This window comes from Phycodurus eques, chromosome 5 (assembly GCF_024500275.1).
Source record: "Phycodurus eques isolate BA_2022a chromosome 5, UOR_Pequ_1.1, whole genome shotgun sequence".
Taxonomy (NCBI): Eukaryota; Metazoa; Chordata; class Actinopteri; order Syngnathiformes; family Syngnathidae; genus Phycodurus; species Phycodurus eques.
This window is the reverse complement of record NC_084529.1, coordinates 27,244,906-27,263,017: the sequence shown is the minus strand read 5'-3', so window position 1 is coordinate 27,263,017 and position 18,112 is coordinate 27,244,906. Positions and strand designations below refer to the sequence as shown.

Below are 18,112 nucleotides of genomic sequence, written 5' to 3'. Positions count from 1 at the left end.
CAATATGTGTGTACCCCACATAAGGTGTTTACGTGTATTGTAAAAGGTGTCTTCACACTGGCAGGTCAGATCTCCGGTTTTTGGCCTGGACTTAAGCTTTGCGTTCCCACTGTCGCATTTTATTGTTGGACATGCAGAAAGGGATACTTTCAACAGTGTTGTTGAGTTACATTTTGTTATTTCATCTTGAGCATAAACAGTTGAGCTGTTTAACAAGAGCTAAACCCAAGGCAGGAGATTTCATCCCCAAAATTGGGAACGATTATGTGGACGCATATCTCCATGCCTGTGGAATGGTGTACGACTGGTTAGAGCGTCTGCCTCACAGTTCTGAGGACCGGGGTTCAATCCCCGGCCCCGCCTGTGTGGAGTTTGCATAAAACAGGGGGCCCACTTGGGGGTTGAGAAAACAAAGGAAAGGGTACTTCAGAGGTTCTTTTGGCTAGGTGTGCACAAGGAAATAGAAAACAGCCAGAGTTGCCAGTTAAAAGTTCCAAAACAGTCATATAAGAACCCGCGTATCCCAGTGCCTATTATAGAAACAGCTTTTGAGAGGGTGGGGATGGATATTGTGGGTCCACTCCCTAAGAGAGCTCGAGGACACCAATACATACTGGTGATTGTAGACCATGCCACCCAGTACCCTGACGCCATCCCCTTAAGAAAGGCAAGTCCAAAACGAATAGCAAAATAACTTTTTGTCTTCAGCAGCAGGGTGGGGATTCCAAAAGAAATTCTTACAGACCAAGGCACCCCCTTTGTGTCACAAGTTACCAGGGAGCTGTGTGCTCTTTTGCAAGTAAAGCAGCTGAGAACCTCGGTCTACCACCCGCAAACGGATGGGTTGGTAGAGAGGTTTAACAAGACTTTGAAAGTGATGCTGAGAAAGGCCATCGACAAGGATGGAAGAAATTGGGACCAGCTACTCCCCTATGTCCTATTTTCGGTAAGAGAAGTTCCTCAGTCTTCCACTGGCTTTTCACCTTTTGATCTGCTTTATTCCCATAAACACAGTGGCCTGTTAGACATAGCAAAAGAGACGTGGGAGGAGCAACCCTATCTCCACCGTACCATGATTGAACATGTGGGACCACTGAGAGATAGGATGGCTGCTGTGATGCCCATTGCAAAAGAACACATGGAGAAAGCCCAGATGGAACAGAGCGGTACGTATAATAGGACAGCCCAACCTAGGGAATTTGAACCAAGAGATAGTGTACTCGTCCCCACACTAAAATGCAAGCTCCTGGGTACCTGGCAAGGCCCCTTTTGAAATTATCAAAAATGTTGGGGAAGTCAACTCCAAGGTGCGGCAACCAGGGAAGAGGAAAGTTGAGCAAATATATCACGTTACTCTCCTTTAAAAAATGGTATGAACGAGAGGTGTTGTTCACTTGTCTTCCTCCCAGAGAGCAGTCCATTCTTGCTCGGGACCAAGTGACGTTTGGCCTAGACCTTGATCCTCACCAATTGCAGCAGGCAAAGGAGTTGGTGGATGGTAACCAGGATGTATTTTCATCTGTTCCAGGTTGCACACAAGGTGGAACATAAAATTCTCAAGCAACCTGGAAACTCGGTGAACCAAAAGCCGTAACGAATACCGAGGCCCGCAAGAAAACAGTTGAGGAGGTAAGGAAGATGCTAGACTTGAAGGTAATAGAACCCTCTAAAAGTGCCTTGTCAAGCCCCATAGTACTGACTGACAAGCCTGACAACACAGTGTGCTTCTGTGATGATGCCCGGAAGGTGAATGAAGTGTCGGCGTTTGACGCCTATCCTATGCCTCATGTCGACGAACTAATTAAAAGCTTGTGAAATGCACGCTGTCCCTCCGACAGGCAGGTTTGACAGCAAATGCCAAGAAATGTAAGCTGCAATTCAGTGAAACAAACTACCTAGGGTATACTTTTGGCCGAGGGCTTTAGAAGCCCCAGGAGGCAATAATTGAGGACATTCAGAGCTGGCAAAGACTAGCAATCCAAAAAAAGACTGAGATTCTTCTTGGGACTTGCTAATTACTGTAGGCGATAAATACCTAACTTTGCTATGGTAGCTGCCTCTCACAGAATTGGAGACCAAGAGACATACGTGGATGGTGAAGTGGAATCCAAGGGCTGAAGTGGCATCTGTTGACCTGAAGAGGGCCCTGTGTTCAACACCGGTGCTGACTGCCCCAGACTTCAGCAGGGAACTTGTAGTCCCGCCGGATGCCTCTGAGTAGGGTCTGAGTGCTGTGCTCACCCAGGTCAATGGAGGTGAGGAACACCCAATCCTTTGAGTCAGAAGTTGCTGCCGAGAGAGGAAAAACTGCCATTGTAGAAAAGTAATGTCTCGCCATAAAATGGGCCCTGGAAGCCCTCAAATACTAGCTACCGGGAAGGAGGTTCACGTGGGCGACGGATCAATCCCCTATACAATGGATGCAAAGAACCAAGGAAACCAGAGTAACTCGATGGTTCTTGAGCCTGCAGCCTTTTAACTTTTCTGTTGTGCACAGACCGGAAAGCCAACATGGAAACGTATATCCTCTATCACGCTGAGATGCCTTATGGTCTTCTGTCAACATGCCGAGGACGTCGGGCCGAGGAAGCCAAGGAGCTGAGACACAGTGAGGAGGTGGATGGAAAGAGTTGGAAAAAGAATAGAGAAAACGGCCAAATCAACATGGAGGAAAGTAGTTTTTGATTTTTGAGAGAAAAAAAACTCTTGTTCTGACATTTATATTTTGACCCTTGAGGCTCTGTGCTGGATTTTTGTGTTAATTAAACCAACCAGCGGCTCTGTAATAAAACCAAGTTTTAATTTACAGTATTTGGAACATTTCTCAGAAGTGAATTCTTCCGGCCCTGGTGTACCTCTTGTGATGTCACAATATATACAGCAGAGAGTAAATTAAATTCATGATCAGTATATATTTTAAATAGCATCTACATATTCTTACGCCCATACAACCCTGAGAACGCCCAATCTTGTCTGATCTCAAAAGCTGGGCCTGGTTAGTACATGAACGGGGGACCGCCTGAGAATACCATGTGCTCTAATTTCCCCAATTTCTTTGTATCAGCCCTTAAAATGACAATAAAGGCTTTCTATTCTATTCTTCATTTACATGTGCTAACCTGCCATGACAGCTAACTTCCTCTTGCATATAAATAAATCCCAAAAGACTGCCCACTTGGCTCAGTGGTGAAAGGTCAGGGCCAGCAAGGCCTTCTATTATGGCCTAATCCATCAGAAGAACTGACCTATTATATTTGTGTGTATTTATTTGTTCCATGAAATTGTATTAACCTAACCTTAGCAGTGATGGCTGCTGTAACTTAAACTATATTAGCAATAGGACTGTTTCTTTAAAGAGATTTCAAATTTGTCCTCACATGGCCAACTTTTGACGAGAAAAACACACCTCTAGCCATCTGTACACATTATCAAATGGATAGTGTTTCTGAACTTCTCCAGATGATGCGTGTGACACAGTTGCATGCTTTCATATCCCCTTATTGTATACTATTGATGGTTTCTATTATTATGATATGATAGTGGTGGTAATAAAAGGGGAATTAAGTTGGATCAGTCCCTGTTAAAGGCACAGGTACCGAATGCACAGCCCGCCACTGGCTTGGCTTGCCCGCGTACAGCACGCGCGCACGCACACACACGCACACACACAGCTGCAGTCGACCCGATCCCACGTCGTACCGTTAACATTCGTTCCGATTGAAAATGTGTATGAATGTCGGTCCAAAGGTCAGTAACGATAGCCCGCTCGCACAGTCGTTCACAATCCTGACTCAGTGGGTGTGAGAAAGATCAGAGGCAAACTGCGAGATGAAGCATTTTCTACTTTTTGCCATTGTCTTTGCTGTATTTCACCTTGGCAATTCTGATATCCCAGGTAGGCCATTCCACTCTCGATCTGTATTAAAAAAAACAAAACGATTTTTAAAAATTATGCCAAGTTAGCAGCAGATGGATGTTCTTTAAAAACATGTATTTACTTTGTATTGTGTTGAAATTGTATTAATTTTTAGTTTGATTGTAATTGTTTTTACTGATATCTAAACCAAGTGAAAGCAGAGTTCCAAGTGAGTCGTCTCTGTGCAAGATGGCGCTCACAAAAAACGTTGATACATTGGACTAAATTGGACTGAACCTATCAGTTTGTTTTTTTGTTTTTATCTCAAGAGCAGATCATTTCATTTGAGCTAATTTAAGCCATCCTATGACTTGGAGCGCAAACTCAACAGGATGACTCAAATGGAAAGGTTGTAGTCCACTCATTTTCTATAGCGCTTGTGCTCAATAGGGTCCCAGGTGAGCTGGAGCCTATCCCAGTTGACTTTGGGCGACAGACTAGTACAGTCCTAAATATATTCATGTATTTACACGTTGCTAATGATTGTGACTAATGTATAAACCAAAGTTACGAACAACGTGTTGACACCTGAACTCAAAGACTATAATGATAGAATCGTGGGACTGATTGGGATGGTATACAGAGCACTTTGAATCGTTTTTCATTCAAGAATCAAGTCATTTATGGGGAAAAAAAGAAAGTGTGTGATAGTATACGAAACCAATTCCCCTTTGAAAACTACGAAAGGCAGGAAGTTTAAAAATGTAGCATAGATGGCGCTTTTTATTGCCGTTGTAAAAAGAGGGAGTGATGAGGTTAGTCAAACATTTATAGCAAGTGGGTGCGTGTAAGATATTACAAGCCTGTTCAATGGTTATGTTGTAATTAGTAGTTCTTTTCATCACCATCCAACAGACTTTTGCCACCTAACTGAGGATGAAGGTGTTGGGAGAAGCTTCATCATTTCTTTGTACTACGACGCCAACAATGACCAGTGCAGCCCGTTCATATACAAAGGCCAGGGAGGCAACAGCAATCGTTTCCTAAATGAACGGGAGTGCATGAGGAACTGCTCGACCAATATAGCCCGCATCTACCCCACAGATGGTGAGATTGGATAGTGGCTCTTAGTTTGTCAACTTATAATATACAATGTTTAAAATATATCGACCCGGTGGTGTATCTGGTGAATTTGAAACATTAACATAATTGGATAATGAGCTTGTCCTAATTAGGGTTGCGGGTGATCCCGTTTGACTTTGGGCAAAAGGCAGGGTACGCCCTGGACAGGTCGCCTATCAACCACGAGGCACACATAGAAAAACAACTATTCAGGCCTAGGGGCAAATTAAAATCGTTAATAAATAAATGTTTTTGGAATGAAAGCCGTGTACCCTCAGAAAACGTCCACCAAAATTTACATATACTTTATTATTGTATATTTCATAGATTGTTGCATGATATCTTGGGGAAAAAAAGCATTTAAGTGCAAAATATACATTTACTGCTCACCACATTTTGATTTTTAGACATGACAATCTAATGTCAAATCAGCCCCCAAAATGTTACATTTTGTAGAATAAATATGATGAGAAGTATTATATTCAGTGTCTTTGCAATTGTATTTTATAATGTGCAGGTTTCTGTGTCCTGCTATCCTTCTGCTAATATTTGATGCATTTACAAGTCAAAACTGAACATCATATTGGTAAAGACTGAATTGTTGCTACCGCTCAGAAAATATATTCACGGTGGTTCAGATGGACAATACCTAACATTGTGCCCAGGGTGTCACAGGGAATTTTTCACTGCTGCACATTTGTGTAGGCAATACGCCACTAGCTGGTGAAAAAATGAAATGGCAGAATAAGAATTTGAATCGCTTTATTGCCATTGACAGTGAGAGGTACACTCACAACTAGGAATTTTTCTCGGTCCGATGGTGCAACATTGATGGTATTCATAAAAATTTGAATATAAATAGACTAACAAGAAGGAAAATAAAGAAAATAAGCAGATGGCATGTGAATGAAAAGAGCTTTGAACACCTGACCTCATTTATTATCAACATCTTCATCATCATCATCAGGGGGAGAGGCTAATGATTATTACTCTTTTTTTTTTCTCCTAGCAATGGAAAGTTGCCACTTGACGAAGCTCAATGGTGGATGTAACGGCAGGTTTCTGAGATATTACTATGATTCCGTCCATGGAAAGTGCAAAAAATTCCTTTGGACAGGCTGCCATGGAAATGGAAACCGATTTTTTGACCATGACAGCTGCAATGCCACCTGTGTCGGTATCTACGGTAAGTGTAAATCCCCCACCTCCATCGTGCATGTACGTTTAAAGCACAACTCATCGTATTTACATGAATTTTTAGATAACCGAGCGGAAGAAGAGGAGGATGAGCCAGACACGCCAATCGGTAGATAAAAAACATTAAACTAAAAACCCCCAGACATGACAGAGGAAAAACATTCCTTCGTGGCCACAAAATAGGTTGCACATACCTATTTCATGTCCACAAATTAGTATTTTGTGTGCACATTATGGGCACAGGTGAATTTTTTTCCTGCCCTGTTACGCATGTCTGGGGCTCCATAGAAAACAGATTTAATCAGGTGGTTAGATTTACTCATTTGATGGTCATCCTCGACAGCAATTATCTGTGGAGTTCTGCTTGCTGTCATTGTCGCATCCATCATCATAACCATCATTGTCTTGACAGTTCAGTCTAAGTAAGAGCACACTTTTTTTTTTTTTTAAATCTGTGCACATGTTTATTTATGTTTCTCCTGTAACCTCTTCCTGTTCTCTTTCTGTAGCAAAAAGCAGAAAGCACCGGCAAAAAGTAAAGATGAAGAGTCTGAAGCTCCTATCAGGGAGCAGAGTCTTGAAATGGCATGACCTACCAAACACCTTGGGGTCTTTTTTGTGTGTGTGTAAGTGTTGATAGCACGCTTAAGCATGTGACTCTAACGTTCTGTTTAACACATGGTACTGAGTAAAGGTTTTGGGCCACCACTGTCTTTGTTGTTTTGACATTTTTCACAAGTCATTTTGACAAGAATCTGTACATCTTGGATCTAGATAAAGTTGCAAATCTATTTTCACTATTTAAGACAAAATCCCCCCCCCCACCCCGTCATAATGGCAGCACGTGTCTGTTCATCATTGACAGGTCTGCCCTCTAGTGAGTGACATTCTAATTCAACACCTTCACTTTAGCAAGAAATACAACAGTGGCCTTTGACCTTTGCAGTACTGCACATAAGTAAAAGTCATTCCGTATTTTTTTTTTTAACAGGTACTGTTTATCTGATTGGTTGTGTGCCAATACAAAAATGTAACAGCTTCATGACATGAAATTAATCGAACTTAATTTTAACTACTTATGAGGAAATTTGCTAAATGTGCTCCTTGTTTAGTGTTGCTTTTCAGTGCACGTTAACGGTAACATACAGTATGTAGCATACTTTGCTTGTAAATGCTTATTCGAACACTGTAAGCCGAGGATGGCAGTAAATAAGCCTTGAACTATTGTAATATTTAATTTTCACATGGAGGCTGTATCTAATAAAAGACCAATACAAATTGAACAAAATGCAGTAAATGTTTTTTGATTCCAAGAACCGAAAGTAGCTAATTGGAACGTTGGGAGGAACGTTTTGGGTTCCCACCACAGGAACTCTTAGTTAGAACTCTTAGTTCCTGTTCATTGTTATGGGGTAAAAGAAACCATCATTTCTGATTGGATGACCACTCGCTATTTGGCCAAATGTATGGTTCATGCCGTTGCTGTGTTATGTTTTTGTTTTCATCTTTCAGACAAGTTGAGCCTTTTGTAGCACAGGCTTCTGCTATTAGCACAAGCGTGTCGGCCCAGCCGAACAGTCGGCTGGCTACTCAAACTGAAGCCCACAAACATTGGGGTAAATAATTGCAAAAGCCCAAAAATAACAGCATTGTGGGCCAGGAATACGTGATTGGACTGGTAAGTAGGGCCAGGCGGAGGAGAAGAGGATCCTAGCATAACTTTGAGTCTAATGTCTTGTTGTCTTTTGCAGCATTCCACTCTACTGTGGCAAAAGTTTTAACTTTAATTATAATCACCGCAAAATCATATAATACGTACCTTTTTCCATTTCTACTCATGTACTATAATTATGATTATATTAACGACTAATAATTTCCTTCCACATTCACATAACATACTTGTTAGGTTCATTGATGATTGTAAAATCTCCATAGTTGTGAATGTAATATCGCGAGTGTGAATGCGTGTTTGTCTACGTGTCCTGCAATTGGCTGGCGACCACCAGTCCAGGGTGTACCCTGCCTCTCACCCAATATCAGCTGTGATGGGGTCCAGTTCACCCGTGACCCTAATGAGGGCATTGCGGTAAAGAAAATTGATGGATTGACATTGATACCTAACAATACTGAAAATTCGGTTAAAAGACCTGGTTTACGTCGCCACTAGCTCCCCAAGCTCTGCGACAGATTGACCTTTGGGTCAAGATAATTCCCATCCGACACCCTCTCTGTCGTCTTTGAGGTAGCATTCTCAACTGCCCATACGTGTGCCTTTTGGGTCAAGATAATTCCCAACCTGCACCCTATGTGTCGTCTTTGCGGAAGCATTCTCAACTGCGCATGCGTGTCACGGTGGAACACTACATTACAGTTTCGAAATGTTTAGATACGCAAATTCATAAGTTGAAACGGTCGAATCCATATTTTGAGCTCAGGTGAAATACACATTATGATTTGTCTCACTTGTATTTTTGTCGTGTGTCCTTGTTTCGCCGTTCGTCAAACGTTCTCGTGCCCCGGCCGGTAAATGTACGTCACTTCCTCAGCGCGTATCCATTTGTGTGAGGCGACCGCTCTCTGTTGCCAAGTGTATTATTCACCAATAACTACGTTTACATTTATACGTTACATGTCTTGGTGTAAACAGCAGTTTGGGTAATTCCTGTCTCCCAGCGCACCCATTGACCGTTGTGGAAAACAACGTCTTAACGTTTCGTCACAAAAAGGGAAGAAAACGTGCATTCGAAACAAGTAGTTGACCGGTGGCGGCTAACGTGAGCTAGCTAGTTTATGTTAATTGGCTAACTATTGTTAGCTGACCTCTTATTTGTATCTGTGCCGTGGTCGCTGTGTCCGTTCGTGACTTTATCACGTCCTCTCCGGAGATTGAAAACGATGGAGTGTTCTCATTTGAGCTCGAACGTGAGCTTTGCTGGCGACTCCTGCAAGCTGCCGAACGGTGCTCCTTCCTCCTGGTGCTGCAGCGGTGAGTGACTGATCGTGATCACAGACCGACCGGGCTCATTTTGAAAGGCAGCACCATACGCACCACTCCCAATATATACCCTGGTCATGCAGTGTATGTGGACGTGAACGACAACGAAATAGTGGGGATTACAACTGAACACACGACACGTAAACTAATTCAGCTTTTATGTTGTCCAGTTTGCAGATCGAATAAAAGCCCATGGCTTTGCCTCACCTGCCTGGTGGTCCACTGTGGACGGTAAGTTCTTGTCAGGACTCTTATACATACAGCCAGGCCATCAATCCTAGGTATTAACCAATGTATTATACTCGGGGGGGATTTTATTGTATCACTTAACAATTTACATTTGTTTTGGCGGCACGGTGCACGACTGGTAAGCACATCTGCCTCACAGTTCTGAGGATCCGGGTACAAATCTGGCCTCGTCTGTTTGGAGTTTGCAGGTTCTCGCCGTGCCTGCGTGGGTTTTCTCCGGGTACTCCGGGTTCCTCCCACATCCCAAAAACATGCATGGTAGGTTAATTGAAGGCTACACCGTAGGTGTGAATGTGAGTTTGAATGATTGATTGTTTATATCTCCCCTGTGATTGGCTGGCAACCAGTTCAACGTCTACCCCCCCTCTCGCCCAACGTCAGCTGTGATGGGCTCCAGCGACCTTAGTGAGGATAAGCGGTACAGAAAATGAATGAATGAACTTACAAGTTTACTTGTTGTGAAATCTGGGCCTGTTTACTTGAAGACAAAGCTGATGATGTTGCAGGAATTGCCGAAAGACCCACACAGACCCACACATCAATTTTCTATTGCACTTGTCCTCATTGGAGGAGCAGATGAGCTTGGAGCCTATCCCAGCTGGCTTTGGGTGAAAGTTGGAGTACACCCTGGACTGTTTGCCAGTCAATCGCAGGATACAGACAACCACTCAGACTCACATTCACACAAGGACAATTTAGAGCAAGGATGTCAAATTCATTTTGGTCGTGGGCCACATTTTAGTTGCGGTTTCCCTCAGAGGGCCGTTATGACTGTGAATAAAAACATAAAAATCTTTAATTGTCTCATCATATTTACACATGAAATCTATTAACTAGTTTTGGAAGCAGAAATCAAGGGGAATGGGTTTTTCAACCATTATTAATGGTTGGTAACACAAAAATGCTTGCAATATCTCAATGTTATCATTTATGATATAACATTTTGGTCCAGATTTTAACAAGAATCTTGGAAGTTGACACGCATGATTTGCCTTTGCGGGCCACAAAAAAATCATGTGGTGGGCTGGATCTGGCCACCGGGCCTTGAGTTTTGACACCTGTGATTTAGAGTCTTCACTGAACCTAACATGCATGTTTTTGGAATGTGGGAGAAAGTAATGAGTACCCAGAGAAACCCGCGCAAGCATGGGGAGGACATGCAAACTCCACACAGGAAGGCCACGGCATGGATTGAAACCCCCAACCTCATACAGTATAAGTGTGGCGTGGATGTGCTGAGCACTCGGCCACTGTGCCACCCACACACAGAGATCCCAAATAATAATGTTAAGACCAGTTAAGTGATAATATCTAGCAGCATCTCTGATGATCTTGTGAAACACTCAAAGATCGGGTTATACTGTGTTTATTCTGTAATTTTTAATGTAACTTGATTAATATATGTTTTTCCCCAGATATGTGAATGGTCATGCAAAGAAACACTTTGAAGAGAGTCACGTGTGCAGCAGCCAAAGGAAAGCTGACAAACAGGAGAAAGAGAAAAGTCAACATTCGGTTTGCATGGATTCTGGCAACTACAGTGTGTTCTGGTGAGCGTCCAGTCTCAAGTTTTGTTTTAAAAAGTTACTCCTAAACTAAATAATTTTCCTACTTATCCCTCCCGAATATATTTTTATAACCCAAGTTGAATGTGTGCTATGAAAGCTGTTTTACTGAAGAATGGGGTCTCTGATGCAGATTTTATAGTTACAGATGTGATGAATTTGTTGTCAATGACACCAAAGTTGGGCATGTGCAAAAGGTACGGGAGCATCTCCAGAGTTTAGAAAAGTAAGTGTTTTTTTTTTTTTTTTTCCTCCAATCTTCGCATTATTTCATAAGAATGTGCACCCTCTGAACGAAACACAAATCATGTCGTCGTGTCCCCCCCCCCCACCTTCTTTACAGCTCAGCCCTGATAGGGGACAGACAGAGGAAAAGAAAACTTCAAGACAGCCAGGCCCCAGACAAGAAAACATTGAAACAGAATGTAAGCCAGCAAAAACACAACTGTAATATTCATTCATTCATTTACTGTACTGCTTATCCTCACTAGAGGCGTGCTGGAGCCTATCCCAGCTATCTTTGCGCGAGAGGCGGGGTGCACCCTTAACTGATCGCCAGCCAATTGCAGGGCACATATAAACAACCAACCACTCGCAGTCACATTCACATTCACACCTACAGGAAATTTAGTCTTCAGTTAACCTACCATGCATGTTTTTGGGATGTGGGTGGAAACCGGAGTACCCGGAGAAAACCCACACAGGCACGGGAAGAACATGCAAACTCCACACAGGCGAGGCCGGATTTGAACCCGGGTCCTCAGAACTGTGATGCAGATGTGCTAACCAGTCGTCTAACATGCCACAACTGTAATAGTATCATTAACATTACAGTCTTGTGCTGCACATTGCATAGTATCCCGGATCCGATGGTACAGAGTCCGACATACGACATTTTGATCTTATAAATGGTGCACAATGAACTACACAGCAGCGTAAGAATACATCGCAACGCTCAAATATCGCTCTGTTTTAGTTTGATCGTTTTATTCTTATGGCCTGGAAGTGTTTTGTGTAATTATGATGTTACAATTTTTTAGGTTACCGTATTTTCACGACCATAGAACGCACCTCATTAAAAGGCGCAGTCTCAGTTACGGGGTCTATCTCTGTATTTAACACATACATAAGGCGCACCGTATTATTGGGCGCTGGCATGGTAAAACATACGCTAGCTTAAAACATACGGTAGCATGCATGCACGCTAAAACAATGTTTTTAAAAAGGCAGCGGGAGCAAAACTGAGTTCGGTTGTACTTTATTGAAGTATTTAACAATGTACTCACGTTATTTTTTGATCAATCCTCATCCACAAATCCATCAAAGTCCTCATCTTCTGTATCCGAAATGAACAGCTGGGCAAGTTCTCCAACAAACACGTCGGGTTCCCTCTCGTCATTGTCAGAGTCAGTCTCTTTGCCGGGGGTCTGTTCAGCAATAACATGCCGGCTTTCGCGAAAGCTCGGACAACAGTCAAAGCGGATACCTTAGCCCAAGCATCCACAATCACAATTCACATATGGTGGCGTAACTCTGCCGGCGTTGCCTCCCAGTCTGAGTTGCGCTTGGTTTTTCACAGCGGCTGTGAGATGGGCCCGCATGGAGTCACAGATCAACAGGGACGGTGACGCGTGGGAAAAAAACATCCGGCCTCTTTACGTACACCTCACTCAGCCACTCTCTCATTTTCTCCTCGTCCATCCAATCCTTTTGATTGGCCTTAACGAAGACTTCGTCTGGAAACCTTTCTTTAGGCAGCGTCTTCCTCTTAAAAATCACCATCGGTGGCAGTTTCTGTCCATTGTCATGGCAACCAAGCACAACAGTAAAAGCCGACTTCTCGTGCCCCGTTGTGCGTATCGCTACCGTGCTGGTCCCGTTCTTCGGTGTGAAATGCTCCCAGTCAGTCAAGCGGAGCGCTCATCGAAGTCACACAGGCAGGTGAGGCAACAACATTTACATATTCTGGAACTCGGTGCACACATAAGGCACGCCGCATTATAAGGCACCCCGTCCATTTTGGAGACAATTTAAGACTTTTAAGTGCGCCTTATGGTCGTGAAAATACGGTAGTTAAACCGAGGACCGCCTGTATAGCTTGTCTGTCTCGAATTGAATTGAACTCTGAACCTTGATCTTCTAAAAAGCGTTACCGTGTGACTGTCACTTGGTCTGGAGATGCTAAAAACAGATCTTGTGTATTTTTACTTGGCGTCACCATTGGAATGTACTCTTGCCTGTCAGGATAGCGCTGCTTTGGGTGCTACTGGGCTGCGTAACCTGGGCAACACGTGTTTTATGAATGCCATTCTGCAGTCGCTCAGGTGAGTCTTTTTCAATTACCAAATCCCACCTTTATTTGAAAAAAAAAAAACCACCACCACCACAGCCATTACTGTGAGAGAACGACTCGCTGTTTTGCATTAATGTACATTTAATACTGCCATCCTTTGTTTACGTGTCTCTGTTCTTCACAGTCGATGTTGAAGGTCAAAAGTGTCACGTTTCCTTTGCAGTAACATCGAGCAGTTCAGCTGTTACTTCAAGGGGTTGCCTGCAGTAGCGCTACGCAGCGGTAAGACGGCCGGAAGGAGGACGTACCACACTCGCAGCCAAGGGGACACCAATGTGTAAGGTCCTCGTCTGGCGGGAGGAGTCATTAGCTGAGTGCATGCATCTAAAATCAGTGTTAGTGCACTTAAAAATGCATGAATTTACAAACGTATTGCAAATTTTGTGTCTGTGTCATAAAACGGCTGTGGTCCAGTGACTGAATCGTTACTGGTTCGAATCCCGACAACAACTGTCTGCATGTCGAAGTGTCCTTGGGAAAGACCCTGAACCCTAATTTGCCTTCCATGGCAGCAGCTGCCCATTGGTGTATGAATGTGTGTGAGTGGGTGAATGTGAGGCTTTCTAAAGCGCTTTGGGCACTGTGATGGTGTAGATAAGTGCAATCATGAATATTGTCTGAAAGGTTTTAACTCCTAATTCTGTGTCATGGTTATTTGAAGCAGAATAATGTTGCAGTCTTGCAGAGCTCTGCATGGATGTCCTGTAGCTCTTTTTTCCATTGCTGATGTAGTTTTTGGTTTAACCAGGGCACACGCATATTGATATTTTAACATATTAACCAATTTCTGAAATGTGATAGCTACTCAATGACCAACACAGCACACCATACAAACAAGGATACAGTATATTGCCAAGAGTATTCACTCACCTGCCTTGGCTCAGATATGAATTCAAGTGACATCCCAGTCTTAACATGACATCGGTCCGCCCTCTGCAGTTATAACAGTTCAAACTCTTCTGGGACGGTTTTCCACAAGGTTTAGGAATATGTTTATTAGAATTAATGGCCATTTTTCCAGAAGTGCATTTGTGAGGTTACACACTGATTTTGTACGAGATGACCTTGCTCTCGGTCTTCGCTCTCTCCAAAAGTGTTCTATCGGGTTGAGGTAAGGATTGTGCGGGCCAGGCAAATTCATTCACATCAAACTCTCCCATCCATGTCTTTATGAACCTTGATTTGTGTACTGATGCAAAGTCATGTTGGAACAGGAAGGGCCCATCTCCAAACGGTTCCCACAAAGTTGGAAATGTCCAAAACATTAGTCTGTCATCTCCAGAAGGAACTTTGAATGCTTCAGCAGACCAAGAGATTTTGGACAGTCAAACAGTTTGGGGATTACCCCTTCCTGTTCCGGCATTTCTGTGCACTAGTGCACAAAGCAAGGTCCGTAAAGACAAGGGTGAGAGAATTTGGTATGAATGACATGGTCTTTACAGAGTCCTGCCCTCAACCCTTTGGGTTGATTTCGAGTGGACAGTGAGCCAGGCCTTCTCGTCCAACATCAGTGTCTGAACTTACAAATATGTTCCTGGAAGAATGGACAAAAAGTCTCATAAACTCACTCCTAAACATTGTTGAAAACCTCACAAGAGTTGAAGCTATTACAGCTGCAAAGGGTAGACCAACATTATATTAAACCATATTTAGAATGGGATATCACTTAAAATCACGTGAGTCTAGGCAGGTGATCGAATACTTTTGGCAATATAGTGTATCTCCACCACCACTGACATCATTAGTCTCTTCCCCCCCAAACCAAACCTCTGTAGTAGTAGAAGAAATAGAAACTAGACTGTTAGCTAAATAGACTGCTAACTATTAGCATCTCAAGATAATATTTTGGAGACGTGATTATAGTGTCTTTGCTGACTTTGATCGGAAGGCGGCGGTATATTTTTTTTAAACTAGTTGACTGCTTAGGAGTGCAGCACATTTTGTTTCAATCGTTTTAAGACAATTTATCAACAAGCCATTCCACACAAGCAGCAACATTCTTAATCACGATTATCGATTACAATCACGATAATCACATACCATAGCCATTCCTAAATGCAAAGCAGTAACGCACCGGTCGTGTGTAGCAGGTGGTGATGGTGGCAGAATAATGTGTTGCTTTATGATCAACAGGTCACTGGTGGAGGAGTTAAGAAAGACTTTTTGTTCCCTCTGGCAAGGGAACCAGTCTGCCTTTAGTCCGGACTCCTTATTTTATTCAGTGTGGAAAATCATGCCGAGTTTCAGGTATGTCAAAAACTGTTCATATTTGTTCAATTCAGAACAAGTTTACATCCGGGATCCTTCCTCCCATCTAGAGGCTATCAGCAACAGGATGCCCATGAGTTCATGCGCTACCTGTTGGACCACCTGCACAGGGAGCTCCAACAGAGTCAGAACAGGGCAGCAGAGCCTAGCTCGCCTCAGGACAGGCTCCGACTCTCCAGCATGGATGGCAAAAGCTGCTTGTAGGTTAACCTATGACCATAGTTTGTGTTTCACATTAATTTTTATGTGGGAAAAAAAAAACCTTATTGTGATGTTAGTCTCCTAGGTCCATTGTGGTTTCCCACCGACTAGACAATTCATTTATTTTCAGGTTCACCGTATAATTTATGCTCCCTCTTCTATAAAAAGCCAGTCTCATTCTTTAGAAGTATAGTACATAATTACATCCAGAGCTACTTTTTACTCATAACAATACCAATGTCTTTGTATTCGTGAACACTGCATGTTTTGTACGTGCGTTTTGATGTCATGTGTTGGTCTAACTGCAGAAACGGCGCTCCCAGTGTCGTCACATCTATTTTTGGTGGGATCCTTCAGAATGAAGTCAACTGTTTGATATGTGGGACCGAATCTCGGAAGTTTGACCCCTTTCTTGGTAAGATTCCGAGACCACCACATTGTTTACACTCTTAGTAAAGTGTAAATGAAGTGGGTCCTCGGTTTAAGGCCGAGTTCCGTATCTACGACACCGAAGTAACCAGGGTCCGACGTTAAGCCTCTTGGAGTGGCGGCCCGATAGGGCCACCATGAGCCAAGTTGTGGTGGCGCTGTCAGAACTTGTACTGGCCCCGTATATTCATAATGTAATACATTGTTTTAGTGATTATTTCCTATTTAGCATCTTTATACTGTATTATTTAAGCCCCTTTAACAAATTATTAGTAGAATTGCATTCATGGCGGCGACTGTACAAACCTCACTAAAATGAAGGCATTACAATTGCACAAATTAATAAGAATGCTAAAAAGAATCAATCAATGACAAAATTCTTAACATATTTACTTATCACTGGCATTCCAGCAATGCGTTATCTTGTGTCTTGAGGTTGTGCACACTATGTATAAGTAGGGGTGGTACGATCAGTGCTTCATAATGCCAATTCCGGTACCGATAATTCATCAGTAAAATCTGATGATCACTGCCGATACGATCATATAAATTAGCTGTAAATTTTTCAATTTATTTATGGTGAGTGCTATTGGCTATATTATCTGACATGCTTGTTGGGGTTTGCTTCACAGCTGTTGCACAGTGTGAAGCGGAGAGGGGATGCTCACAAGGGCTGGGCAATTATGAAAAATAAATAATAATTACGATTATTTTGACCGAGATTGAAATCATGATTAATAAACATGATTGTTCATTTATTTAAAAACTTTATTGAACTACCATAATTCAACCTTAAATATAACTTAAAAGAACAAACAGAAAATTTAATTGGTAACAACCATAAAAACAATATATTAAAATAATAGAAATTGGAGGGAGGGGGAACAATAAAGAAAACAAAATACATTCATGGCTAAAACGTGCAAATCCTTTTGCCATGACTGTATTGTCTGTTATAGTTGTTTTAAAAATCCTCTTATTATTCTGGCAAATATAAATAATTTACGTAATCCTAATTGATGTAAAACAAGAAAAGTTTAGTCTGATTTCGTGTCACAGTCAGGACAAAAAGTCAATGACTATATCTGTTGTTCCTGCGGTGTACGCCTTGACCTCTTAGTGACAGTGTGGTGCGACGCATGCATGGAGCGACTCATTTACTGTAAACTAATAAAGCGTAGAAGAAGAAAGTCGCAATACAATGTTAATAAACTCGTTTTTCACAGATTAGGAAGCATTATGTCCTTGTGTATTGTTATATTACCTGCCTGTATGTGTTACTATGTTGTTTGTGTCTGAATATTCGTTATTTGAAGGTGAATCCCTCCTGTGACCAAAGGCTAATATTAACTAGCCCCTCAATAGTGTTTTCCATTGATTGTTAGCATTAAGATGGGTATTTCTAAAACGATGTCTTGTATTTAAATATAAAATGAGGGTAATTCTTTTTTTTTTTTTGCACTTATTTTTACAGTAAACTCCAACTGGACGGTCAATAAACATCTTAAACCATACTCAGGGAGGGCAGATTAACATTCTACAGGCTGCAAAGTACAAGCTGCTGTATGAGGGTAGCTGCGTTAGCTTCGCATATCGTTTTGAGGCTAACCCGAATCCCTGCCCGTTTATCCAGTCAGGCAGTGCTGGCGGCAGTTCCTGCTTCCGTCAACACAACATCCTGTCTTGGACGGGATGTTTCTGTGATTAAAAAAAAATAAAAAATCAGACGTACAATGCAAATGTAGTTTTTGGCCATCGTCGGTGGGTGAAAATTTTCAGTGACTTAGAAATTTCGACTGGCCCACTCCTATACGTCTGTGATGGTGTTAGTGGCAGATCGGCATAGTGGCCCCGGGCCACCGTTAATATAGGACCCT

The 18,112-nt window shown here is 42.5% G+C and overlaps 2 protein-coding genes across 2 annotated transcripts in view; both read left to right on the top strand.

Moving 5' to 3' along the window:
* The first annotated feature begins 3,706 nt into the window (after window positions 1–3,706).
* si:dkeyp-73b11.8 (BPTI/Kunitz domain-containing protein) lies at window positions 3,707–7,091 on the top strand. The gene is made up of 6 exons (XM_061677467.1): window positions 3,707–3,895; window positions 4,772–4,963; window positions 5,988–6,164; window positions 6,240–6,284; window positions 6,519–6,597; window positions 6,685–7,091. The coding sequence occupies exons 1-6, from the start codon at window positions 3,829–3,831 to the stop codon at window positions 6,764–6,766; spliced, it is 642 nt and encodes a 213-aa protein (XP_061533451.1). The 5' UTR covers window positions 3,707–3,828; the 3' UTR covers window positions 6,767–7,091.
* A 1,638-nt stretch (window positions 7,092–8,729) lies between these two features.
* Window positions 8,730–18,112, top strand: part of usp3 (ubiquitin specific peptidase 3) — a 19,468-nt gene continuing 10,085 nt past the window's right edge. The window contains exons 1-10 of the mRNA XM_061675907.1: window positions 8,730–9,161; window positions 9,341–9,401; window positions 10,835–10,969; window positions 11,127–11,210; window positions 11,328–11,409; window positions 13,229–13,308; window positions 13,501–13,614; window positions 15,471–15,584; window positions 15,656–15,805; window positions 16,115–16,221. Of these exons, the coding sequence (XP_061531891.1) occupies window positions 9,071–9,161; window positions 9,341–9,401; window positions 10,835–10,969; window positions 11,127–11,210; window positions 11,328–11,409; window positions 13,229–13,308; window positions 13,501–13,614; window positions 15,471–15,584; window positions 15,656–15,805; window positions 16,115–16,221 (1,018 nt within the window). The 5' untranslated portion in view covers window positions 8,730–9,070. The remainder of the gene's footprint in view (window positions 9,162–9,340; window positions 9,402–10,834; window positions 10,970–11,126; window positions 11,211–11,327; window positions 11,410–13,228; window positions 13,309–13,500; window positions 13,615–15,470; window positions 15,585–15,655; window positions 15,806–16,114; window positions 16,222–18,112) is intronic.

Excerpts from the sequence above, each read along its gene's own strand:
- si:dkeyp-73b11.8 (XM_061677467.1), top strand. The coding sequence starts at position 3,829 with ATGAAGCATTTTCTACTTTTTGCCATTGTCTTTGCTGTATTTCACCTT. Across the intron at positions 6,165-6,239 it reads CACCTGTGTCGGTATCTACG|ATAACCGAGCGGAAGAAGAG; the intron begins GTAAGTGTAAAT and ends ATGAATTTTTAG. Across the intron at positions 6,285-6,518 it reads TGAGCCAGACACGCCAATCG|CAATTATCTGTGGAGTTCTG; the intron begins GTAGATAAAAAA and ends CATCCTCGACAG.